The following is a 26,155-nucleotide window of genomic DNA, read 5'->3' on the forward strand; positions in this document are numbered from 1 at the left end:
ACAGCTTCCTGCTGGTAGAATGGGCTGAGTGTAATCCTCGTATGTTTTATATTGGCATTGGGATCAATATTGGTTCTTTAGTATTATTAATGTTAATTATTTAGTATTATTCTATTAAATCTGTTTATATTTCAACCCTTGGGTTTCCTTGCTTTTTTCCCAATTAGCCTTCCCAGGTGGGGAGGGGTCATCGGATGATAGAATAATTGTCTAAACGACTATAAATTGTTGTGGGTTCCTCAAATCATAACAGGAAGGAAAAAACCTTGGCAAGTTGTGGCTGTAGCACGCTGGAAGCACATTTTAAGAGGAGAGGAGAGCTAACCTTTCTCAGTTGCGTGCCTGACATGGAGGTAATTTTTAATCTCGCGGTACAGGCCCCTCGGCCCCATATACCTGCCATCGGACAACCTGCAGCCAGCCATTTCCCTGGAGGTTCTGTAAGGATCTGCCGCCATCCAGCTCGCCGGGCTTTGTCTCTGGTGTGCCGGGAGAAGTTGTTCCTGCGCTGAAAACAGAGCAACCTGGCACTCGCCTGGGTAATGAGTAACTGATTTGGTATTTGAAAGAGGAAGAGATAACCTGCATCTCCTAAACAGAGGGAGCTCTGTGCCTAACCCTGCACAAGCCAGCAGTGTGTGACAGCCCTGCGGAGCCAGGAGAAGGCAGATGAAGCCCCGAGCTCTCTTCTACAGCGCGAACTGGCTGCTGCGGACAGGCCTAATTGTTGGGAAAATGATTAAAGTCCTTCCTAATGAGTCCGTGCTGGAGCAACGGTGCCAATTCCTCCCCGGGTGCCTGTGGGCTCGCACCCGCATGGGTGCCGGCTCCCACCTCAGCCCCTTGTCCCACCTCTGGGGAAACCCACGTCTGAGCCCTGCGCACCCTCCCTGGGGTGAATCTCCTGGTGAAACACGACCGTGGGACCCGTGTGGACCTTGCGGGGGCAGTTGAAGAAGTCTAAAACGTAAAGAAAAAAAATCCTAAAAAATGAGTAAAAACACAGGTTGGGGGCCGATCGGAGGCCACCTGGGCTACCTCCTGTCGCCCGCCCGCCCGCCCCTCGGGGTGGCCACGGCAGGGTCGCGCCCCCCACCCCCGCAACTCCCCGCACCCTCACGGGCACGGGGGCTCCGTGGGGTCTGCCTGCAGCAGGGGCGGCCGGGCTCGGGCCCCGCGGGTGGGGACGCGGGCGCTGCCGGCCGGCGGGGCCGGGGCTGGGCGGCGGGGAGCGGGGCCGGGCCCGACGTGGCTCCGCCCCGGCTCTTTAAGGCGCTGCGGGGCCGCGGCGGGGCTGAGACGAGGCGGGAGGAGCGGAGACCCGCGGTGAGGGACGGGACGGGACGGGACGGGACGGGACGGGACGGGACGGGATGGGATGGGATGGGACGGGACGGCATGGCATGGCATGGCGTGGGATGGCATGGCATGGCATGGCGTGGGATGGCATGGCATGGCGTGGGATGGCATGGCATGGCATGGGGTGGGATGGGATGGCATGGGGTGGGATGGCATGGCATGGGATGGGATGGCATGGGATGGGATGGCATGGCATGGCCCGGCCCGGTAGAGCCCCCCCGCAGCCGGCCGCAGCCCCGCGGTGCGGGATGGGGTCGCAGCCCCGCCGCGGTGGTCGCTGCCGCCGCCCGAAGCAGCGCCCGTGGGGCCCGTCCCGCCCCCCCCCCCCCCCCCATGAGGGCTGCGGGAGGAGGGGGGGATCCCGCGGCGGTGGGGCGGGATGAGGAGGGCCGTGGGGGGGACACCCCTCGGCCGGAGCGAAGGCAGGCGGGCTGGGCGAGCGGCGAGGCGGCGGGGCGAGGAGAGGCGGAGGGAGGTGAGGGTCTGCCCGGTGCCGGCGGGGCTCGCTGTGGGCGGCGGAGCTGCTGCCGCTGGCCGGGCTTTGCCCCGGCGGGTGGCTGGAAAAGCGATCCGGGATAACCGGATAGCCCGAAATTCCTCGGTGTCTGGCTCGGGGTAGGTTTAGATATCTCGTCTTTAAACCCTCTGTTAACAAGTGGTTTGTCACCGGCGTTTCGGGGGACGCTAGCCGAGTAACGTTGTAACCCTCTTGACGGGGTGCGAGCTTAGTCAGGATTTTCTTATTAGAGGGAACAAACCTGCAATCAGAAGTCAAAATTGTTGGTGCCGGTAGTGAGATCATCTGCGTGTTTAATTGCCACTCTCCAGCTCCCCGAAGGCCTGCCTGAACTAGCCAAAAAGTCATCAGGGAGCAGGGAGGGCTCAACGCGGGGTTGGAAGTCTGAACCTGCCGCCTGCGGAGCTCCCAAAGGAGGGCTGGGCAGCACGAACCTCCAGGGTGGCACTGAGAGAGCGGCTCGTGGGCAGGAGTATGGGCTTGTACCCTGTCCTGCGTGCAGAGCTTCTTCCAGTCATCGTCCCGTTTCCCCTTCGGTGCCTTCTGGGCACCGCTGCCTCAGGGTAGCCTTTGCTGTTGGGTAATTGAAGAATTAGTGCTGTCCTTCCCACACAAGCCGTCATGGGAACATTGTAGGGAGGATAAATGGGAATATCTTCTTTGGAAGAGAGCAAGGTCACCTTGAAGTACTGACTTCAATTCCTTTTCGCTTCTCATTTAATGAATTCCCAGAGCCCTTATCAGAAGATTTGAGTCAGCTAATGGTTGCCAGATCCTCTAATACTTCGTCTCCCTTGGGAAGAAGGGGTGGAGCTGCACCCCATGTTGCCCAATATTACGTGGGAAATCTAGGGCAAAGCTGGAAACCTGATCCAGGTCCTCAGCTCTAGTGTGCGTGGAAACTAAATAATTGTTTGCTAACAAAGTGATTAAAATCATTTAGGCTCACGTAAATGCACAAAACAACGTGAGCCCGGGGATGGTGAGAGAGGAAAAGACAGAAGTAGGTTTTGTACCAAATACCGCTTACGTTTTGGAAAGCATACAAAGTGGAAAGGAATCTCTTCTCCTTTTTTTTTTTCCTTTTTTTTCCTTTTTTTTTTGTTTTTCCAGTCTGTGCATTCCTTTTCCAAAGCTTTGTGCAGCCTATATTCCCTTTAACTAAGGACACTCTTTGCCATGATTGATGTCAGCTGCTGTGCGGTAGCACAGCCAAGCACTTGAATAAAAGAAATGGAATCTTAATTTTTAGACTCTACGGTTGTGCCAAGAATGACAAAGGCAAAGTGGGAAATGTCATAAAACTAATTTTATGAGCTTGGTCAGGGTATTAGTGCTAAACCATGGAGCAGTAATGGTGCTAATCCCGTGGAAGTATTAAACAAAGGGCTATCTCAGTAATTAGTGTCAGTGTGCAAATGGCACTGCTCAGCCACTCCAAGGAAGTTTCCTAAGCCTTTGCTTAGGAATGTACCTAAGGTGCCCCAATTTAGGTTAATAACCTAATCTTATTTTCCCACATGCCATGAATGGCCGTCTGCTTGTCTCGGACAAAAGTCTCGTAGCAGCTACTTGGCAGCGGGTCTTGCTTGGGAACCGTGCAACAACCTTCCCTGCATCCCTAAAACTGCCCAACTAGCGCTCCGGCTGCTTGGGCGGGAGGCTTGTTTTAGCAGTACTGGCAAGATGGGTCACTTAATTCAGGCTTAGCCAAAACTGCTGCTCGGAGATGGGGTTTTGTGACTCCGGTCTAGCACAAGGTGGCAGCTGAGCACCCGCAGGACCCCTCGTTCCACACCAAGTTTTCTCCCGCGCATCGGTGGGAACCCCTTAGAGGAAGGGGATCTTGAAGCAAAGTGCTCCTCTCTGCCTCCCTGTGTCACGGCCGAGCTTCCAGTTCCTCTCTGCTGGGCAGGGGGTCAACTGGAGGTTGGTAGTCCTCTGCTTCTGGCTCAGAGGGACGAGTGACAAAGCTGACTGAAGGCAGCGGGTTGTGGGTGTCATGTGGGGATGGCATTGCGTGTCTCTTCTCCCTGTCTGGCTGACACAGGAGAACTTCTAAGGGTAACTGGAACTGAGCTGTGCCAAGGGAAGTCAGAAGCTCCGGACAAATTCCTTCCTTCCTTCCCTCCCCGGTAGCTGATCCCGCAGCGCTGCTGTGGGGAGCCTGCTGGGAGGGGATGGTGCTGCTGGTGGGGTGGCAGGAGGTGCCCTCTGGGTTTCCGGTGGGCAAACCCATGGTCCTGCCCAGAAACCCTGTGTGAAACAAGGGTCGGTAAGGAGCAGGGGGGGCAGTAAGGCCTGAGCAGCGCCACTGCATTAAACTTGCCGAATCGATACCTCTCTCTCTGGCTGCTGTTGGGCTCCGTGCTTACAAGAGGTGGTCCTCTGGTGGTGAGCAAACCAGCATCAACCAACGGTCATGAGTCAAGGGCAGTTTAGCAATGACTGGGAGGCGAGCTTTCAACAAACCCCGCTGTGTTGTCTCTTGGTGGTGACAGAAGGAGGAAGGCCCCATAAAAGCAGAAGTTGGCGGGTCGTGCTCTGCTTTGCTGCTTTAACCCAGGACGGTTAATGGGAGGAGCAGGAGGAGCTCCCAGTCGAGCTGGGTGGGAACTCATGGTGGTGATGGCACAAGGGCAGGGCAGCTGGGGAGGGGGCAGCGCAAGTTGAGATGGGACAGTTGCTGCCTCTGGCTTAACATAGGAGGCTATTCCCAAGGCTGTAGTTAGACATGATGGGTGGCCCTCCATGCTGGTCTTCTGAGTGTCCATTGCAAATAATGCACGAGAGGGAGTTTTACTTTATTTTAAAGCAGCTGTGGCTCCTTGAGTATTTGGGTTTGTTTCATATATCTGTCTGGTAAAGGTGCGATTCATGTAATAGCGGTGGAGTCCCGGGAAAATAATCCCTGTTAAACTTTGAAGCGCAGGCATGATCTCAAGGAGTTCAAAATGTCCCTACAGCCCTAATAAGTGGTTCTCCAGTGAGGTGAACTTTGGTTTGTACTCTGTCCCAAATGCTAGGCCCTGCAGTAAAACAGAATGCCATTGTTGGCACAACTGATTTGCTTCCATCAGACAAGAGGCCCAGCCTTAATGAAGCATAGAAACTGAAATTATATCCATCTGGGGGGGCATTCGCTCAAGGTACAGTAAAGCCCTTGTGCATGAAACTGTAATTTGTGCATATCCAATTTATGTAACTTTCAAATCCCCGGGCAGGGACGGGAGGACACGTCTCGCGAAGACTGTGTCTCTGTTTTTCTTGCTGTTCAGCAGCAGCGGCCTCTGTTCCCTGTGCCAGTCCATCTGCTTTTACAAATAGCCGTGGAGAGCCCGCCTAAGCCTCCGAGACTGGTCTGGGATCTGAACTCAGGGCTGAGACGTTGATCTGATCACAAAAAAAACTTCTCACACGGTGGAAGGGTCACATTTTTTTAAACAGTTGGCAAAATCACAGGCTTGTGCTCCGTTAGACAAACTTCACAGACCTGGTTTAAAGGAGCCTGTGACCCCAACCCTCCTTGAGCCGGGGCAGTGGAAGACCCCCTGGTTAACAAACCTCTCCCCTTCTCCCCCCCTGCCTGGCCGGGCGCGCAGAGCCACCATGCCCAACTGGGGAGGAGGCAACAAATGCGGGGCCTGCGGCCGCACCGTCTACCACGCCGAGGAGGTGCAGTGCGACGGGAGGAGCTTCCACCGCTGCTGCTTCCTCTGCAGTAAGTATTCCCCTCCCGCTCCCCTGCAAAACCTCTCCTGGCGTAGCTGGGGGGGGGTCACAACAGCACGGTGCTGGTCCGCAGGAGACGTCCCTCAGCTGGGACACACAGGGGATGGCAGCGGCCAGAGATGGCTTTGACCATCATGTGGTGGGCTTGATTTCTCTGCGTGTTTCCTGGGCCTGCAGATGCCAATGTTGTCCTACCTGTCCAGCGTGAGACGGGTGGGATGCACTTCCCAAAGCAGAGCACACGATGCTTTTCTGCTCCGTTTGCCCCCCTCCCAGCCTTCTGCTCTGGAGTCTAAGGGATCTTTAGGATGGAAACTTGGCTTAAGCGTTGCTCATGCAGAGGAGAAAGCCCAGTGGCAGAGCCCCATTTGCACTGATCTGAGCTCAGCTGGACTTCTGGTGGCCCTGTGGCCGGCAGCAGCTGAAGGAACAGCCACCAAACCCCTGCCCTGAAGTCCCCCCCGGACCAGGACACCAGCGTGCCTGTAGCACGGCCGGGTTGTTGGTGCTTTAGCACAGCCAAAAGCCTGGACTTTCTTGGCACAGGGTCCTGTGGTTTATTTCGGATGAAAGGAGTCCAAAGCATTATTTTCCAGTCCAACCAACAAGCCCAGCGAGGCATTGAAAATCGCTTTCTCTGCTGAAAAGACCTCTGCTTAGATGAAGGGAACAAAGGGTCACTGTGAATCGGAGGCTCCTACTTTGCAGACAAACAGCCTGCCTGTCTGAATCAGAGAATTTTACCCTGTTACAAACACGAGGTATTGGTTTGTCCCGCTTGCTGGTGTTTAATACCTACGGGCAGAGCTTTGGCCCTCTCCGTCTACGCCGCGGTTATAACCGGTCCTCTCAAAGGAGTTTGCTGTGAGTCTGCAGCACCTCGTCAGCGCACGGTGCTGGCACGTGAGCCTCGGCGCACCTACGCGCCTTCCCCTCAGCTCTACAGCAGTCACAAAAAAAGAAAAAAGAAAAATTAGATGTCTCAGCTGCCTCATTTTCAGCCTTTTATGGGAGTTTCTATTAAAAGAAACATGGAACTTGCAGTCAAACAATGGCTCTAGTGTGTCTGAGTATTTGCTTTTCCTTAGTGCATAGTTCTGCCGGGGTTAAAGTCTGTAGACTTAACAAACATGCATTAGTTGATTTACTTATTGGATATCTGTGTCTTATAAAAAGAACCTTGGAGCTAATGAATGCCATAAGCAAAGGTCACCCTGTATTTTGAAGACCTTAAAATTCTTTTTAAACAAAAAAATCCATAAAGCTTTTTTATTTTTTTTTCCCTCCCCAAAATTGTTTATCGCGGGCATAACGCTGTTGCAGACGGGAAAAGCGCGCCAGTTGGGATACAAAAGAAGGTTTAAGAAGGAAATAGTTCTGCCTTCTACTGTAACCTTGAGCAGAGTGCCTGCATTGTGCTGAAGGACAATGTGGGAATGCCAGAAAAGCACGGCCCCTCCGGTGGCAGCTGTGACACGGCCCCAACTCTGCCCCAAAACAATGCTGAGGTGGGGAGAAACCTTGAAGGATTTTTATTTTTCCATGGCCAAAAGGGCAGGACAGGGGCTCTTTTGCAGCGATGGACTTCTGCTTCGTGCTGGATGGGATCTGTCAAGGGAAACTGCTGACTCCACTCTCTGGGTTTCTGAGCAGCCTCATTCATCAAACCACAGCAAGTTTCCCGGCTTTAAATGTCACGGTCATGAAGAGGTGGGAGGGAATAGAGCCCTTTATAGGGCTAAGTATAATTCACTAATTCAAACAGCAACCTGCCCCCTCTAATCTCTGGCAGTTCCACAGCCTCATAGGAAGAATTATGGACAAGGAAACCCATAACATCACTTCTCACTTGATTTTTGGCTCACTACATGTGCTGATGGGAACGGTCCCTTAAGGCACTTTAACTTTCTTTTTTCCTTTTCCTGCAGTGGTCTGCCGGAAAAACTTGGACAGCACAACTGTAGCGATTCACGATGCTGAAGTTTACTGCAAATCTTGCTACGGCAAAAAGTACGGCCCGAAAGGTTACGGGTACGGCCAAGGGGCAGGAACGCTGAACATGGACAGGGGAGAGAGACTAGGCATCAAGCCTGAGAGGTGAGAGACCCTTGTCCTTGTGTGACCGTCCGGTACTGTTTTCAGAGGAGTCCTTCAGGCTGGATTTTGTTTAATTCCTGTTGTCCGGAACAGAAATGCTGCAGAATACCCCAGTATAACCCAACGGAGGGCAGGTAGCCTGCAGCGCACAAAGCTCCCGTTGGTGACTACAGGAGTAGGCACTGTAGGAGCAGGAGTTAGTGCAGGTAAAGATGCACTAACCCTACGCATGAGCCACAGGGGACTGGATCACAGAGCTGCTGATGGCCCTGCAGGAGCCCACCGAGGTGACTGTGGGTCTCCAGCTGGCCTCCTAAATAAGGTGCAAGTGACAATGTTCAACAGGTTCTGGTAGGGATGGGTAGGGAGAGCTGAGAATCTGGGGCTACAAGAAGAATGAAACTTTGACTGGCAAATGAAGAACCATTTGTGCTTAATTATAGCCAAAACCAGAAGTCCTGTTAAATAGTAAACATTCCTAGTCTGATTAAGTTCTTACTGTAAAGCAAAGCATGTGGAAAGAAGCTGAGATATGCCTCACAGCTTGCTTCACCCGAGTTCCCAAATTACTGCTTGACGTTGATACGATGTGTGCTCTCCAGGCAGGGCATAGCCAGAACTGATAAACAGTTCAACCCATGAGGTTCAGGGATCAGTTCAGGTTCCAGATTACAATCAGTGGACAGGAATTTAAAAGGATTATTTGTAGCTTTACTATCTGATAAAACCGTGTCCTGATATGGAATTCAGCGCTTCTCTAGAAGCGTAAAAGGTGAAGGTTTCTCGGAAAACTAGCTTTTACAGTAGCTTCTTATTATCCATTGAAGTACAGCCTTTCTCTTTTTTTTTTTTTTTTTCCTCCCAAGTGTAATCAGATAGCCTTGCTGGTAACTTACCTCTCCGGTTTTGAAAAAGTCCTTTATTCTGTGCCGTGTGTTGGATGCTGCTCTGTTGTGTTGTTAAAAGAGCAAGAGGTCACTTAGTAAAAGAGTAAAGACAACCAATGTCCCGTTTCTTCCAGCACGCCCTCTCCCCACCGACCCACCACAAATCCCAACACTTCAAAGTTCGCTCAGAAGTTCGGCGGGGCAGAGAAATGCTCCAGGTGTGGTGATTCTGTTTATGCGGCAGAGAAAGTAATAGGAGCTGGAAAGGTAAGGAACTGCACGGCATTTTGTACCTGCTCCGTGGAATTTACAGTGATGTGAAGTTATGTAAAGGGGATGTTATGTGGGTTCCAGGAGGGAACGAACTGCGGCGCAGAGTTACCTTAAAATTGCATTTCTCTGCCAGCCGTCTGCCTCGCTACGGAGAGCCAAAATCTGCTCTGAATTGACGAGAGCAAGCCCAAACCTTCCTAAACGCTGCCCTGAGCAGGAAGGCGTGCGGAATCCAGGGCTTTGGGCCGCTCGCAGAAATACAGACGCTCTCGCCTGCTACTGGCGCACTTGAGCTGGGCTTTATTGCACCAGTCATCTATAAACAATACCGACGCAGGCATGTCCAGGTAGGGCATTTTTTTTACCAACTGAGGCATTCTGTGTATTTAAACTATCTCTTTCTTTTTCTTTTTTCTTTTTTTTTTTAATTTTTTCCTAGCCGTGGCACAAAAACTGCTTTCGATGTGCCAAGTGTGGAAAAAGCCTAGAATCTACAACCCTAACTGAAAAAGAGGGAGAAATCTATTGTAAAGGTGAGGAAAGAAACACAGGCAACTTGTTTATGGCTTAAGGTAATGTGTTACAAGGGCAGGTGCCGAATTTATTCGTGGTATAAGAAACTTTCAGGTTCCTGTCAAGATGGAAATGGTCTGTAAGTCACAGCTGAGGAATTAAATTAATATTACGGAAGCTGCTGATGTGGCTTCCGTCTCCATCAAGCAAAACACTACACACTGAGAAATGCAGCAGCCGCCCGTGCCCTCCGCCTGGGGCAAGAGCAGATCAGGGTAAGGAAAGAAGCCAGCCCCCATCCTGCCCTGCCTTCTCGCGTGGTATTGTGGGGATAAACTCGATCCACACAGCAGTTTGATGACAACATATGTCTTAGCGGATATTTAGCTGCAGAACCGATGTATGAATTGCTCTCACAGAGTAGGTTGGGAGCTACACAGACCGAACAGCGGTGGCTACCGAGCCCAGCCATGGCAGTTACGCAGCTTAACAAAGGGGTTTTAGGTGTTGCTTCCGATGGGGATGTTCTGGTGACTAACGGGACGCGGCCGAGGGGCCTAGCCCCAGGCACAGCTGTTCTTAATGAAAGAGCTGGAAGCCTCAGCCGCTGCCCATTCATCTCTCTCGCAGGTTGTTACGCCAAGAACTTTGGCCCCAAGGGATTTGGGTACGGCCAGGGAGCGGGCGCCCTCGTCCATGCCCAGTGAGGGGGCACGGCTCAGACCCCCCGGCGGCCTTGCTGAGACCCTGCTACAAGAAAGGAGAGAGTTTCCTAAATGTTACTAACTACTACTGTGAAACAGATACTAGTTACTGTAGTGCTTGGGCCGTACATTCAGCAGATGATTTTTTTTTTTTTTTTTAAAAAAAAAGGCACTGCTTTTTTCCTTGCTTTGTGTATCACACTGTAACACATTTAATACTGAGTATCAATTCAATAAAGCTTTGCTTGTTGATATATCCTAAAGGCAAGTGTTACACGCTTTGTTTGCAATGAAAAGATGAGTAAGGGGAGCGTTGTTGGGGTACTCTGGGTGTGCAGGGGTGGAGATAGAATGATAGACTTGGTGCAGACCTTCTCCGAAAGCCCCGTGTGACTGGAAGCTGGACATACTGGTCGTGGCCTTCAGAGGTGACAGTCCTCCAGTATCACACCACTATGTGCATGTCCAAGGCAACCAGCTGCTCACTGCACATTAGTCGTAAACCTTAATCTACTGCTCTGTGCAGCGACACAGCTCTGAAAGTGATAGATTCTAAGTACCCGTGTGCCTAAATGGATATAGAGCCTCTAGCGAATGGAAAACAAACTTTTTTCACTGCAATAATTTGGTATTGAGGTGTAATAATGCACGGAACTTACTGTGCAGAAGGTGTACGCTACCAAGACAGCTGCAGATTAGTACCATCCCTACTCGGCAGCTGACCAAGCTCTGGACTACCACGTCAAACTCAGGCTTAAGAGAAGTTTTTGACCTTTTGTCCCTAGTGTTGTGACCCTCAGTTCCCTGAAGATAGCGGCAGGGCTTCAGCCTCTTGAGGACGGTGCCTGGCAAGGTAGCTGTAGTGCAATAACAGAGCAGAAAAAAATTCTGCCTTTACACAACGTAGTAGATAATGAGACTTGAACTCAAGTTGATGGGCAAGGAGTAACAGCAATTAAACACATCGAATGCAGTGTAGATCTACGCCATGCAAACACACTGGTTGGGTGAGAGCTGTAACAGCCAGGATCCCCATCTCTAATGTTCCTAAAGGTCTTCGAGTAGGAGACAATTACTTTTGCCTTAGCCAGCTCTTGAGTGGAAAGCCCACAGAAGAGCTTGGCTTCTTTTGGGGGCTGGAGCAGCTCCCAGCATGAGCCTGGGAGGCCTGAGCTGGGAGCGCCTGCAATTCCTGCACTTCTTGTGAAGCAAATGGGAGTCACCTCCTCACTACAAGACCCAGGACCAGCCCACCACAAAGGCCTTATGAGAGAATGAGATACTTCAGCCTAAAACTGTGGTGCAAAATATCACTGTTTGAGGCAAGCTGCCCTATTTTTATACAAGTAACCAGTATTTAGTGTGAACAGCTTAGCAATTTTTAATTTATGTTTTTTAAAATCTAGTCCCAAGTTTCTTGAGCACCTGAAGCAGACCTTCACCAGCATGCTCAGGCTCTTCTGCCAAGCTCCTTTTGCAAAGCTTATGGCTTGCTCTTGCCTACAGTAAGGAGGAGGCACATGAGATCTGGGCATCGACACCTCTTAAAAGCACAAATTGTACTTCAGGGGAGCATGCCTGAGCTCCAGCAGGCAACAGGTGGTTGTAGGAGTTTCTTTCCATCTCTTCCAGTGAAGGCCATGCTATTGCACAGCAAGGGCTTCGCTAGAGGCCAACCACAGCTGTGGGGAGGCACAAGCTCCCTCCCAGTGGCTACAACCCACATAATGTTCTGGGGTGGAGGGAGGAGGTTCAGTTTCGACTCCCATCATGCCCAACAGAAGTTCATTAAAGAAAAGATGAGATTTGAAACTCTTTCTGGTTTGGGAAGCAGGCTGATACCTCTGGAGGGAGGAGGGGAACCTTCACGGAGTGAATTTATGGAGACACATTCAAGACAAGACTGGGAATGCTACAATAAATAGTAAGCAAGTGTGTCAGCACAGTCTAGGGCAGAGTTTCAAGCAACATCTACAACTGCGGTCTGAGATAGTGAAGCACTGCAAGCCAAAAGCCTAATTAGAAAAATACGTACTAGTCAAAATAATACACAAAGAGCATTTTGTACGGGTTACAAAGGAACAATGTGGATATGAGGAAGAACAGACCGCCGGCTCAAAACGTGAGCCAAGGGCTTGTACGGTTCACAGAGAGGGAAAGATTACAGCTGAGGAAGACAAGGGTAAGGCAGAAGCAGCAGACATTTGGGGTGGGAGTGAGACAGCAAGCAACAGCACAGCCCAGGAAACCTGGGCAGAAACCTTTGGTCCTGCTACTCCTATTGATGATCCTAATACTTTTCTCCTAAAAAAAAAGTACTTTTCTCCTTTGCCAACCTGACAGTTGTGCAGGAAGGGTTGATCCTCTCCCACTCTTCCAACCTGAACAAGGACAGCTCTAACTCTGAAGCGGTATCCAGCCCCTGCGGCCGAGGACATGAAAACAATGACAATATCCCCTTTCCATAGCCTTGTTACCTGTTGGAAGTGCTTCCTCTTCTCAGGAATGGCATTACAAAATGCTGAGCAGAACTGTTCAAGAGACAGAAACCAAAATACTGCTCTTGACACACTACTGAGCAGATGAAACTGCTCCCTGTTAGTTGATGTAGCTACTGTAGTGGATCTAAACTCTCCACATTAGCAGAGTTGGCAGGTGCAATTTATGCTGACAAAACCAGGCATCTAACATATTGTTCATTTACCTATAAAAAAGAGCTTTCAATTCTTAGAAAAATGAACAGAAAAAATGTTCCGAAGTGATTTAAACCACTAACAGTCACGGGCTTTCCATTCATTTCCCAGAGAGAATCACAGCAATGGCTCACAGCTCCACACTGCTCTACATTCCAACAAGTTATATAAATTAACTACAGAAAGATAAAAGAAATGAAGGAAAAAAAGAAAACTTGTAACCATAAAGACAATATATCTGTCAAGAGAAACGAGTACCTTCCTTACACTGAAGTGCTTTCACTTGGTTACTGTCAACTTCTCAGCAGCAACAAAACACTGATGAATAAACGCTCAGCCCAGGCTGGAGCAATGCTTTGAGTTAGTCTCAGTTTGGAGCTCTAATTCCAGGAGAGACTGGTTCTCAAAAGGACTTTGACTTCGTGATCTGGAGATCTTGATCTTAAGTAGTACATAGGATTGGAGGCAATGTGAAGAGGCCACTAAGTTTACACGATAATGCAAATAAATTCAACCTGGAATTGGTGCAATCTTTACTGATCTCTGTTCAGTAGCCTAAGGTGGATAAAACCCAAATGCAAGCATTCTGCCCTCGTAGCTAAAAATAATCTGATTTCACTTAAAGGCAGCTCATGGGAGGTGCGAGGGAGTGAACTCTAATCAAGCCATAATGAGGGTGCAGAGGGCAGGCTTCTTCCCAAATAAAACAAACCAAGTAACCAGCTTCCAAGTCATCAGGAGCCCACCCATACCTCCCAAGAGCAGCAAACTGCTCTGATGGAGACCTTCAGTACAGAATGTCTTTTTTAAAAAAGAAAATACCTTCCCTGATCTTTACCAGTCAAGTCAAAGGGTGGTCAGCCGAGGTGAGCCTGGGCCCAGCCTCACCAGAACCACCGCTTGGGGAAAAGGAGAACAGCAGCAATTCTCCATCAATGTCAATATTGAACCCACACCCAGCAGAAGACACAGAGATTTTTTTCTCCCCGTTAGGTGTCCTCTTAAGTCCTAGCCTTATACTTTTAATACATATTGATGGTTATAAACCAACTTGCATGGTTACTTTGTTTCTACTCAAAATCTAACCTTTAGCATAGACCAGAAGAGTCAAGGTATTCTGTCTCCTGCAAGTGCCACCTAGAAGCACACATTGTGGTCATACCTACTAACCCTATGTGGATATCTTGTTTACCCTTAGAATACATCAACGCCAACAGCATTCTGGCTTGTGTCAGGAATAGCGTGGCCGGCAGGAGTAGGGAAGTGATCGTGCCTCTGTACTCGGCACTGGTGAGGCCTCACCTCGAGTGCTGTGTTCAGTTCTGGGCCCCTCTGTACAAGAGGGACATCGAAGTGCTGGAGCGTGTCCAGAGGAGAGCTACCAGGCTGGTGAGGGGTCTGGAGACCAGGTCCTATGAGGAGAGGCTGAGGGAGCTGGGCATGTTTAGCTTGGAGAAGAGGAGGCTGAGGGGAGACCTCATCGCCCTCTACAGCTACCTGAAAGGAGGTTGGAGAGAGGGGAGCGTTGGCCTCTTCTCCCAGGTGAACAATGACAGGACCAGAGGAAATGGTCTGAAGTTGCGGCAGGGGAGGTTTAGATTAGATATTAGGAAGAACTACTTTACTGAAAGAGTGGTCAGACACTGGAACAGCCTGCCCAGGGAGGTGGTTGAGTGACCATCTCTAGAGGTGTTCAAGAAACGTCTAGATTTGGCACTTCAGGGCATGCTCTGAAGGGCAGAGACTGTAGGTTGTTGGGGTTTTTTTGTGGTTTGTTTTTTTCGTGTGTGTGTGTATGGTTGGACTTGATGATCTCAAAGGTCCTTTCCAACCATGAAGATTCTATGATTCTATAATATCATTAAATATGTACATTTGTCCACATGCTCTATAAAAGTGATTCTCCGTAAGAAACGTTATCTTGCCACCATCTTTACTCAAAAGAAAGGAGTACATAATTAGTGAATGGGAACTATAATTGGTAGTACAAAAAGGTATACTTTACCGAAGCCCAGTAAAGAAGTCGTTTACAGGATTTCATATCAGCACAGAATTGGGTGCATGCTCTCTTTAAGACACTTGTAAACCTTTCTGGAAACAGACTTTACTAAAATAAGATGCAAGATAGAACTATTCTCTCAGGGTACAGCTTCTGAAATTGGACAGAAACAACACTGTGTGAAATCTCATCCCAAGTCAAGACAAACACTGCATCTAAGAGTCAATATTTATTTGATTAATAACTTACAAAATTTAACAGATTTAATTTATGTAAGGAGAGCTAATTTATTAAACATTTTACAGGGTTTTTTTGTTCACAATGTAATACATCAAGATCTCGACAGTATTAAAATAATACTTGGCACAGTTATAAATAAAGAATATACAAAAAAATCCATAGCTTAAAATGTAGTGATGCTGTTTTACACATTAATTGAAAAAAAAAATAATATCTGGTGGACATCAAAGAATACAGAAACCTGCAAAGAAACAGCACATGTTTAGGGCCAAGACAAAATTCCCATTTATTCTACCTATGTCAGATTAAGTTGGTCTGATCTGCTGCTGGTCTGGATCAGCTTTGTTAAGTTTCAGAAGCAATGCAGTTTTGGTTCAACACGTGAATTCTAAGTTTGGTAACTTGACAGAAAAATGCTGCATAGTTGGCTCCCCCCTGCTTGTTTTTGTGATTTCACATCAAACGATTCAGTATTACTCAAGACAAGTTACATTTTGCACTGGAAACTTCATACAACCCAAAATCCATATATGCAAGTTAATTTTCACAACTACCTACTATTGCTCAAATTCTGCAGGTCTCAACAAAACTGTCACCAGAGAGCTATTAACACGTAAAAAGTGCAGAACTCACTACGTACTACCAAAGATCACCTCTTCTTTTGCAAACATGTTTGACGTGGACTGCATGACACAATTCATGGCAGTTAATGCTACTGGGCAACTAAAACCATGTACTGAACTGCTCTTCTGGTGCGAGGTGATATTTAATAAAGTGGATTGAAGTTCTTCAAGTCAACCGATCCCCAACAGAAATGGGAAAAAAAAAATAGAACAAATATGCAGAACATTACTGCTGATTAAAATAAACAACATTGTAAAGTCTTCATGCATTTTTCTGATTAGAAAAAAAAAATGAAATGTCAACTGTTTTCACTGAAATAGAACGTGTCTCCATTAGGATTACAAATTTTGTCTGACAAAAATAGCAAAAGGTTCTTGCCACCCTTACGCCCAAACCTCTCCCACTAAAACTGTGTCCAAGACGATGTTGATTTTTCCAGTATTAAACATTCAAGTACTCTAATGCTGCATTTCTGTAAATCCTGATATCTGGTACTTGCAAACTAAGTGCGTGTCTTGAGATCAATGAACAACTACAGAAAAAAATGTTTACTTGCAAATACTGAACATCAACTATTTACAGTTTCACTGCTCCTCCTACTAAGGCAAGGGCCGGGAATACCACTAGATTGCTTTATTACCTGTAATCTGCATATTACAGAAAACGCTAATTTTGCCAAGCATCAAACATGCAGTGAATTTGCAGGGCATAATGCCTATTAACAGCAATATTGAACATCACTAAAAGCTCATTAGATATCTTCCTACATTTTTTTTGGTTGAATAAAATGAAAATGAGCAGCTTTAAATACACTAAACACACACTCACAGAGAGAAAACTATTTGATAAATTATTTATATACAGATACACATTCTTTACACTGGTCTCAGACATCTGCTTTCAGGTCCCTCCCCGAACTCCCCTCACAGGTTTCTCGAACCACTGGGTTGCTACAGCACTTAGAAGAGAACTAACCCGATTCTCAGTCTCTCTGTAAACAATAGTTAAGGAAGCAGTGAACAATTCACTAGCAGTATATGAAAACACCATAACAAAAATCAGTGCATCACATTCAAGAAAAGCCCCTTTGGAATGCAATTTCAGATCATTCCTTACCTTCCAAACATATCTGTAGCATGAGAACTTAAAAAAAGAAATTAAGGGTGATTTCCATGTGCCAATACACCATCTTCTTCAGAACGTTGCATTACATTTTCTGTGTGCGTGCGCTATTATGGGAATTTTTTTAATCTTTTTTTTTTTTTTTTAAAGTTTCATTTCCATTATTTTAAATCCAAACAAAACAAGCATTTCAGACAACTTTGGGTTCTTCTTCTGCAGTTGCGTTCAATTTAAAACTATTTTGTCATTTTATAATTGGGATTTTTGCTTTCACATTTGTGGTTTCCCCCACGCAATTTCTCTTCCAACTTATCTCCAATGACACTATGCTGTACTGAATGAGGACCAAACCTAATATTGAAACATTGCTAGTTTGTAAGTTGCTTATACAATTACTTCAAAGATAATGATTTTTTTCCCATTTTTTTCCTGAACATTATATACTGTAATCTAGTTTTACAGGTGTATCATGCATTTAAGCAGGGCTTTAACAGAAGAGCTTTCCATATTTGCGCAATTGTTTATTTCAGACTATATAATCTCAGAAGAGGGTTATTACAAGTATTTAGTTGTACCACTAACTGGTGGCAAAAACAATCACCAAAAAACGTGGGCAACGTATTTTTTCTCAACATTATCTGACGTGCCCTACTGCTATAACTTAACATGTTACAGGGGATTCCCACCACATGATGTTTATAACAGTATTGAAAAGCACATTTTTCAATGTACGTAACTACAGAAAATCTGTATTAAAAAATCACATTACAGGAACTACAACATAGCGATCAGTGAACTCTGCATCATGAAATTTAGTTTTATATTCTAGACTCTCGTTTCAGTGGAATTATTCATATTGGGAAATAAATTTTTCTGCTCAGCACAACATAACTACTTATGTCAATACTTCAATAATCTCATGCTCCATTGTGAAAGACCTTAAATAAAAAACCCAACAACAAATACTGTGAATATGCTGTTGCGAATAATTCTCATGTTAAGAATTGTTAAAATCCCTTTTTGATCTTCCTCCTCTTCCTTATCAGGTTTGGCAGTTTATTCTGTCCATTTTCACTTTTGTTAGTAAAATTCTGACGAAGAGAAGGTACCTTAAGATTCATCATCAGCCCTACACATCGCATGCTACTCTTCAAGGGATGTGGATTCGAGAGAGAGAGAAATTTTTTCAGGCACCACTCAGATATGATATGCTCACAGGACGAAGGTGGTGCTACACCAGCTGGTAGCCTGATCCTGAAGTTTGGTCATATTCTATTGTATACTGCCTTGTCCAGTCCACAATAACAGGCCGAAAAAGACCACAGCATCTGAATTCAAAGAAGTCTATAATGTTCCTTATACATCCATGGCTACAAACAAAACAAAAACACATATTAGTAAGCAATATCATAGCTCGTCTAACAAAGTACATTTTTCATCTACCTACAAATACGATTCTTCACCCTTTAAGCTCCTAACTGTAGAAAACCCATTCAGATAAGAAGCATCTTAGTGCTTTTTGATGAGCAAGTTCTGAAATAAGTAGTCACCAGACTGATGAACGATTGATCCTTGGACACAATGAAGACACTGACTTTCTTCCACTATTTATTAAAACCGTATGGAGAAATGTAACATGTTATTGGCAGTATACCATCATGGTGCATGGTAATTCAGATCCCTTTCTAAGAGCTAAGTTGCATCGTACAGACGGATGGAAGACAAAACAGTATGATGTGAATGTCGTCTTAGAATAATTTCCATTTTTATTAATATCTATTTCTGTCATAAATACTGGTTCACCAGCTGCAGGTCTAAGATTAATTAAGTCCCTAGACAACACAAAAATAAGAAAGCATTATCTGAATTAAATGAACTAATAAAGTGCTTTCTGCTGCTGAATCAATTAATTGTCAAATTGTCAAATATTTAAGATACCTACATCAAAATTCCAACATGTTGGGTTTTTTAAACTTAATTACACATGGGCTGAATAGATCACGGTTTTCTGGAAGAGAAGCTCATGTTATGATATATGCAAGAACAGGTCTAAGCAACAAGGAGATTATAGAATCATAGAATCATAGAATTGTTGAGGTTGGAAGAGACCCTTAAGATCACCGAGTCCAACCTTTAGCCTACCCTGACAAGAGCCACTTCTAAACCATGTCCCTCAGTGCCCCATCTACCCTTTTTTTAAACACCTCCAGGGATGGTGAATCCACCACCTCCCTGGGCAGCCTATTCCAATGTTTAGTAACCCTTTCAGTGAAAAAATGTTTCCTAATATCTAATCTAAACCTCCCCTGACGTAACTTGAACCCGTTTCCCCTCGTCCTATCACTTGTCACCAGGGAGAAGAGGTCAGCCCCCATCTCTCTACAACCTCCTTTCAGGTAGTTGTAGAGGGTGATAAGGTCTCCCCTCAGCCTCCTCTTCTCCAGGCTAAACAACCCCAGCTCCCTCAGTCGTTCTTCATAAGGTTTGTCCTCCAGACCCCTCACCAGCTTTGTAGCACTTCTCTGGACACGCTCCAACACCTCAATGTCCCTCCTGTAGCGAGGGGCCCAAAACTGAACGCAGTACTCGAGGTGGGGCCTCACCAGTGCCGAGTACAGGGGGATGATCACTTCCCTAGTCCGGCTCACCACACTATTCCTGATACAGGCTAGGATGCTGTTGGCCTTCTTGGCCACCTGGGCACACTGCTGGCTCATATTCAGCCTGCTATCAACCAACACTCCCAAGTCCTTTTCTGTCAAGCTGCTTTCGAGCCACTCTGCCCCAATCCTGTAGCGCTGCATGGGGTTGTTGTGACCCAAGTGCAGGACCCGGCATTTGGCCTTGTTGAACCTCATACCATTGGCCTCAGCCCATCGGTCCAGCCTGTCCAGGTCCCTCTGCAGAGCCAACCTACCCTCAAGCAGATCAACACGCCCGCCCAGTTTAGTGTCATCTGCGAACTTACTGAGGGTGCATTCGATCCCTTCATCCAGATCATTGATAAAGATATTAAAGAGAACCGGCCCCAGCACCGAGCCCTGAGGGACACCACTTGTGACTGGACACCAACTGGATTTAACTCCATTTACCACCACTCTCTGGGCACGGCCATCCAGCCAGTTTTTTACCCAGCGAAGAGTACACCTGTCCAGGCCATGAGCAGCCAGTTTCTCCAGGAGAATGCTGTAGGAAACAGTGTCAAAAGCTTTGCAAAAATCCAAGTAGATAACATCCACAGCTTTTCCCTCATCCACTAAGTGGGTCACCTTATCATAGAAGGATATTAGGTTTGATAAGCATGACCTGCCCTTCACAAACCCATGCTGACTGGGCCTGATCACCCTGTTCTCCTGCATGTGCCGTGTAATGGCACTGAGGAGGATCTGTTCCACGACCTTCCCAGGCACCAAGGTCAGACTGACTGGCCTGTAGTTCCCCGGATCCTCCTTCCGGCCCTTCTTGTGGATGGGTGTCACATTTGCTAACCTCCAGTCAGCTGGGACCTCCCCGGTTGTCCAGGACTGCTCATAAATGATACCAAGTGGCCCGGCGAGCACCTCCGCCAGCTCTTTCAATACCCTTGGGTGGATCCCATCCGGCCCCATAGATTTGTTCACCTCCAGGTGCTGAAGCAGGTCCCTCACCATTTCCCTTTGGATTAGAGGGGCTTCATTCTGCTCCCCATCCCTGTCTTCTAGTTCAGGGGTCTGGGTGCTCAGGGAACAACTGGTCCTACTGCTGAAGACTGAGGCAAAGACTTCATTAAGTACCTCAGCCTTTTCCTCATCCTTGGTCACTATGTTGCCGGCCCCATCTACTAGAGGACAGAGATAATCTTTAGTCCTCTTCCTATTGCTAATATATTTATAGAAGCTTTTTTTGTTGTCCTTGACAACAGAAGCCAGGTTTAGCTCCAGCTGGGCTTTAGCCCTCCTGATTTTTTCCCTACATAGCTTAACTACCTCTTTGTAGTCGTCTTGAGTGGCCTGCCCTTCCTTCCAGAGGCCATAGATCCTCTTTTTTTCCCGAAGTTGTAACACTAGCTCCCTGTTTAGCCAGGCCGGCCTTTTTGCCCGACGGCTTGTCTTCTGGCACATGGGGACAGCCTGCTCCTGCGCCTTTAAGACTTCCTTCTTGAAAATCATCCAGGCTTCCTGGGCTCCTTTGCCCTGGAGGACTGCCTCCCAGGGGACTTTGTCAACCAGGCTCCTGAAAAGCCCAAAGTCCGCCCTCCGGAAGTCCAAGGTAGCAGTTCTGCTGACCCCTCTCCTTGCTTCTCGCAGAATTGAAAACTCTATCATTTCATGGTCACTGTTCCCAAGACAGCCTCCAACCTTCACATCCCCCACAAGACCTTCCCTATTTACAAACAACATACACAAACATACAAATTACATGTTGTATGTCAATGCTTCATCTGACAGGTGATGCCAAGTCAGTTATTTCAGACATCTGGTGTTATTTTCAGGAATCATTTTTATAATAGCAGCTATTTCAGTGAAAATGATTTGCGAATGTGACGTTAATTTGGGGATGAAACCAGTAGTTTTTTCCTAACCTGTGCACCACATTGTGTTCTTCAGGCAAAAAAATTATCTGTTTTTGCTGCAACTCTAACCTGTAGGAAGACTGAAACTATACAGAGATGCTTGTCTGCTTCTCAGTGAAAGTTTTGTATGGAGAGATATTAAAAAAAGATCACACAAAATTCTCTTCTAACACAGAAATGAAACTGCAACAAGAACTCCTACCTCCTGTTCCCCTAGGTGTCACCTGAAAAAGCAGCATCTCCCAAGGGAGACACAGCATATGCAGCAGGATAAGACATACTTCCGTAATTTCTCTGCTCCTTTTGTAACGTGCCCTCAACTCACCAATATCCCAGCCTCATGCCTTCATTGAGTTCCTGCTTTGGCTCCATAAGCTGCTCTGTGCTGCTGCATTCCCATCCCAGTGGTACATCAGCCCCAGCCCCTCTCTCAGCTTGCACCCTCATCACTACAGAAACCAGAATCCCAACCCACCCTTTACATACTGATACCCAAAAGTCCACGTTTCACCCATGCAACACCCACTTCAGTTCCTGGGACATCCTGCTCCCTTCCCCACAAATAGCTTTGCCCATGCCCTTCCTTCTTTTCTCACAGTAAAGGGAGCAAGGGGAACGAGTGCACAGAGCAAATTCAACAGCACATTAAATATCAATGAGGAGAAGTGATTGGCTGGTGTGGAAGTGAAGATCCAGGTCAACATCGACACCATGCAATAAGCAACTACTTCTGGTTTGGGCACCTGATTTATCATGAGGATATTTATTTCCCCATAAACTATACAGCAAAGTATGACCACTGCTGGAAAGCATTCTTTTCTGTGTTTATGCATCCCCACATAGAGTCACTACAAAACACTTACCACTCCCTTTAACTGGGTAGAATGTGTTACTGTAAAAATAGCTGACAGAATCAGCATTCCAAGTAGTGAAAATACTCTAAAAGTATTTAGCTATGTTCTGTTTCAACAAGCTGCACAATTCAAATCTATGCAAGGCTACACAAAGAAGAAATATGTTTACACTTTAAAACTTACTTGAATGGGCTTTCAATAGATGTGGTTGTAACTTTAAAGTGCTTGTATCTTCTCGCATTCATTCTTTCATTTGTCGTGATACCCAAGCAAGATATCTGGAGACAGGAAAAAGAATAAGCAATTTAGCTCACATAAAAACATGCAAACAAACCCTGCACGAGCCAGACTGAAAAAGGAGGACCAAATTTACTGTTTTATATTCTTTCTTTTGAAGAAGGAATTTTTGTCTGGGGAAATTATCAGATCCCAACATAGAATACCATACAACAGCTGTACCAGGTTGTGCAAAAGGTTTAATTTTGAAAGTCATCAGAAATAAATAATGATCACTGAATAAACTGTGACTTCTCATAAGAGATACCTTTACTATATTGTCAGCTAAAGGGTACCGTAAATAGCAGATTCAGGATTTACTTTACATGGCATTTGAACAACTTTATTTTCCTCCTGACATTCAGGTTATAGCTCCAATAATATATTTTCCCCCATTTATAAAGTTGTTGCAGTAGCACAACTTTTCTGTCCGCAAGACAAAATGATGACCAGAAAAAAAATGTTTGTTTTTTTTTGTTGTTGTTGTTGCTTGCATTCTTCCCTTTTTACAGAATCATAGAATCACAGAACGTGTTGGACTGGAAGGGACCCTTAAAGGTCATCCAGTCCAACCCCCCTGCAGTAAGCAGGGACATCTTTAACTAGATCAGGTTGCTCAGAGCCTCGTCAAGCCTGGCCTTGAACGTCTCCAGGGATGGGGCCTCCACCACCTCTCTGGGCAACCTGTTCCAGTGTCTCACCACCCTCATTGTAAAGAACTTCTTCCTAAGGTCTAATCTAAACCTACCCTGCTCTAGTTTAAAACCATTGCCCCTCGTCCTACTGCTACCTGTCCTTGGAAACAGCCCCTCCCCAGCTTTCCTATAGGCCCCCTTCAGGTACTGGAAGGCCGCTAGAAGGTGTCCCTGGAGCCTTCTGTTCTCCAGGCTGAACAACCCCAGCTCTCTCAGTCTGTCTTCATAGGAGAGGTGCTCCAGCCCTTTGATCATCTTTGTGGCCCTCCTCTGGACCCGCTCCAACAGGTCCACGTCCTTCTTGTGGCCCAAAGTCTATGATTTTCTGTAACAACTTTCGAACTATGGTAGCCTAAAAGGGTATCTTAAGTAAAACTGGAGTTTACTGTAATGTGATGCAATTGGAAATAAAAATGTGAGAACTTCCTTAGCAGCCTTATACTACAGGAAGATAAAGTCTTGTAATTCCTAGTGAAATACAAGAAGTCAACTCTGCTGCATGTTACAAAAGCAAGAACATTTAAAAAGTCAACTTTGGGCTGGCTTGCCTCATTTGGATGTACCTGCCTCATTTGGATGTACCTCAAGCATTTTCTTCACCCCCGTGAAGTCCAGTGAAGTTTCATGTCTATATATATACACAGGCTCTCAACGGCCAACTTTTGAAGTAGGAAGTATAGGTTTTAAATTATTTTTCTAAGATAGTAGGTAGTGTTTCGACAATAACTCTGGCCAGTTCAATAAGGACAAGCCCAAACTTTATGATAGAGAGGAAAAAAAGAAAAAGCAGCAAGAGTAGGGGCTGTGCAGTTGCAAATCAAAAGAAGCAATTTAGAGAATTTCTTTATCAATTTCATCATTATGGCAGATTCTGAAGAGATTAGTAATGTGACTGTGTGTTCTGTTTTCATTTTTCCAGGATTATTAAAGAAGCCAAACGCTAGACTTAATTTGCTTAATGATACAAAATACTATGGGATGTATTTTTGCCAGTGGCATAATTCAAAGATGCATTTGTACACAGATCGTATTAACAGGAATCCTCAACGGGAAACCTAATGGATCATGAGATAAGTATGATGGAAGGCTCTCTGGAAAGTTACATGCTTATTCTGCTAGAAGTCTGGTGGGTTAGACTGCCTTGAAATCCATCTTAAATACATGTAGTTACCTCCGCTCATTTATCTTGGGCAGGAAAGACCTCTAAAAGGCTGAATGGCTCTCGCTCACACATAAAAGATGCGTGAAATGGATATATGTTGTAAATTATGAATATTGTAGAGAAAGGAGGCCAAAACTTAAATTTCCTGAAAAGTTTTACCTACGCCTTAGAGAACGATTTTTATTTCCAGGATCTCTGGAAAGATTAAATTGCTAAATCTCACGGTTCGTTAATGATAAGTCATACTGAACGGCTTTCAAGTCATACTGAACGGCTTTCAAGTCATACTGAACGGCTTTCAGTATGACTTGTCTTTCCTTAAAAAAGGATAAAGAAAAACTTGGGTTTGGTCAGATTACAGTATAGTAATGTGATCAGATGATCAGAAATCACACTGATTTCTGTGTTTCTGTGTAAGAAATTATTGCATCCCCTTTGAAGTTACCACCCTCTTTCTGCTAATGACGTACTGCATTATTCCAAGTTCGACCCACAGATCTTATCCTCTATTAGTCTTTATTGACTTTCTGTGGTCTGTTTTGCCTTTTTGCCATGCTGAGAATGGAAAGCGGGAAGCAAGTATTTTAACCTCTTGCAAAAAAAACCCCAAAAAAACCCAAACACAAGTGAATGAGAAGTGAATGATGCCTAATATCCAGAGAAAACAGATGCCTGCCTCCTCCAGCACGGCTGAGAGGCCGAACACTTGGTCTTTAAATGACAGTAGTATTTGAGATTCTTATGTCACTCCCAAGACTCAGCATTACAAATGAAGTGCCCTTCCATACCTGATACATCTGACACATGAGTAACACAGCCACCCACATGAAGTGAAAAACACTGTTTAGAAACATCCAAAACATCCACGGAGAACAGGTTGCAATCTGCGTAATATAAGTCCAAAACCCATCTTTTGCGTAACTTGTCTCACAGTGGAAACCCCAGTCTAGAGAAAAAACAAAGTGTCAAAAACCATACAGAAGAGTTAAGATATGTTTACTGTCCATCAACATAATGCCTACATTAGAACGCATTAAATTAAATAAGAAAATTACAAGGTGCCAAAGTACTTCTAGTTGCTCTCTCTTCCTTTCCCAGCTCCTTGAATACATGACATATGCACATACTTGGCTATGATGAACAAAAAGATCTAGGACAAGAAAAATATCATCCTCTAACTTAAAATATCCACTATAGTCAATTATTAATATGCAGTTCAATTCCAGAATGAAAATATCCAAAACTCTGATAAGGCAGAAATCTGTAAAAATCTATACCGAGAGATAAACAAAGTATTTATAAGCATTTAAAAAAAAGGCCAAAAAACCACATTTACTCACAAGAGATACATCCATAAATCATCCAGCAGATCATAAAAAGCAGGAAGAACAGGTATCCCATAAAATAGCGATGGTTCCCTGCTCCTGAAGTTGCACAAGAACAACGGGGATCAAATTACCATACTTTCAGAAGACAGACAATACTACGTCAGAAAGTTTAATTGCTTGCTTAGAAGTACTGCTTATTATTGTATACAGAAACTTACATAACTAACTAACTCTATTAAGGCAATATAATCTCAAGACAGTTAAATTAGCTGGTTTAACTATGATTTTTTTTTCACTTCTGAGACAACAAAGCGAAGTTTTATTTTCTTCAATTTCTGTCACATTACAGCTGCAATTCACACAAATGCATTTCATCAGTAACCTCTTTCATGAGCGAATAAAATTATTGACAGACAGTATTTAGAACAATGTTGGTGACAGCTGTTGCAGAGCCCTGAACAGCCAGGAATCACACACCAAAAATATTTTAAAAATTCCACTAAAAAAATCCTAAGGCTGCAGAGTTCA

General features: G+C 45.9%; 2 protein-coding genes across 2 annotated transcripts in view; one reads left to right on the plus strand and one right to left on the minus strand.

Annotated features, from left to right (window-relative positions):
• Positions 1-1,284: 1,284 nt before the first annotated feature.
• CSRP2 (cysteine and glycine rich protein 2) lies at positions 1,285-10,322 on the plus strand. Its single transcript, XM_063322888.1, has 6 exons — positions 1,285-1,326; positions 5,479-5,597; positions 7,537-7,705; positions 8,727-8,859; positions 9,305-9,398; positions 10,009-10,322. The coding sequence occupies exons 2-6, from the start codon at positions 5,486-5,488 to the stop codon at positions 10,083-10,085; spliced, it is 585 nt and encodes a 194-aa protein (XP_063178958.1). The 5' UTR covers positions 1,285-1,326; positions 5,479-5,485; the 3' UTR covers positions 10,086-10,322.
• A 4,688-nt stretch (positions 10,323-15,010) lies between these two features.
• The window catches only part of ZDHHC17 (zinc finger DHHC-type palmitoyltransferase 17), an 83,483-nt gene continuing 72,338 nt past the window's right edge, over positions 15,011-26,155 (minus strand). Inside the window, exons 14-17 of the mRNA XM_063322887.1 lie at positions 25,640-25,723; positions 25,088-25,245; positions 22,350-22,444; positions 15,011-18,130 (exon numbers count right to left, since the gene is read on the minus strand). Of these exons, the coding sequence (XP_063178957.1) occupies positions 17,992-18,130; positions 22,350-22,444; positions 25,088-25,245; positions 25,640-25,723 (476 nt within the window). The 3' untranslated portion in view covers positions 15,011-17,991. The remainder of the gene's footprint in view (positions 18,131-22,349; positions 22,445-25,087; positions 25,246-25,639; positions 25,724-26,155) is intronic.

This window comes from Chroicocephalus ridibundus, chromosome 1 (genome assembly GCF_963924245.1).
Source record: "Chroicocephalus ridibundus chromosome 1, bChrRid1.1, whole genome shotgun sequence".
Classification (NCBI taxonomy): domain Eukaryota; kingdom Metazoa; phylum Chordata; class Aves; order Charadriiformes; family Laridae; genus Chroicocephalus; species Chroicocephalus ridibundus.

Coding starts and splice junctions, on each gene's coding strand:
- CSRP2 (XM_063322888.1), top strand. CDS start 5,486: ATGCCCAACTGGGGAGGAGGCAACAAATGCGGGGCCTGCGGCCGCACC. Junction 8,860..9,304: donor AAGTAATAGGAGCTGGAAAG/GTAAGGAACTGC, acceptor ATTTTTTCCTAG/CCGTGGCACAAAAACTGCTT. Junction 9,399..10,008: donor GGGAGAAATCTATTGTAAAG/GTGAGGAAAGAA, acceptor TCTCTCTCGCAG/GTTGTTACGCCAAGAACTTT.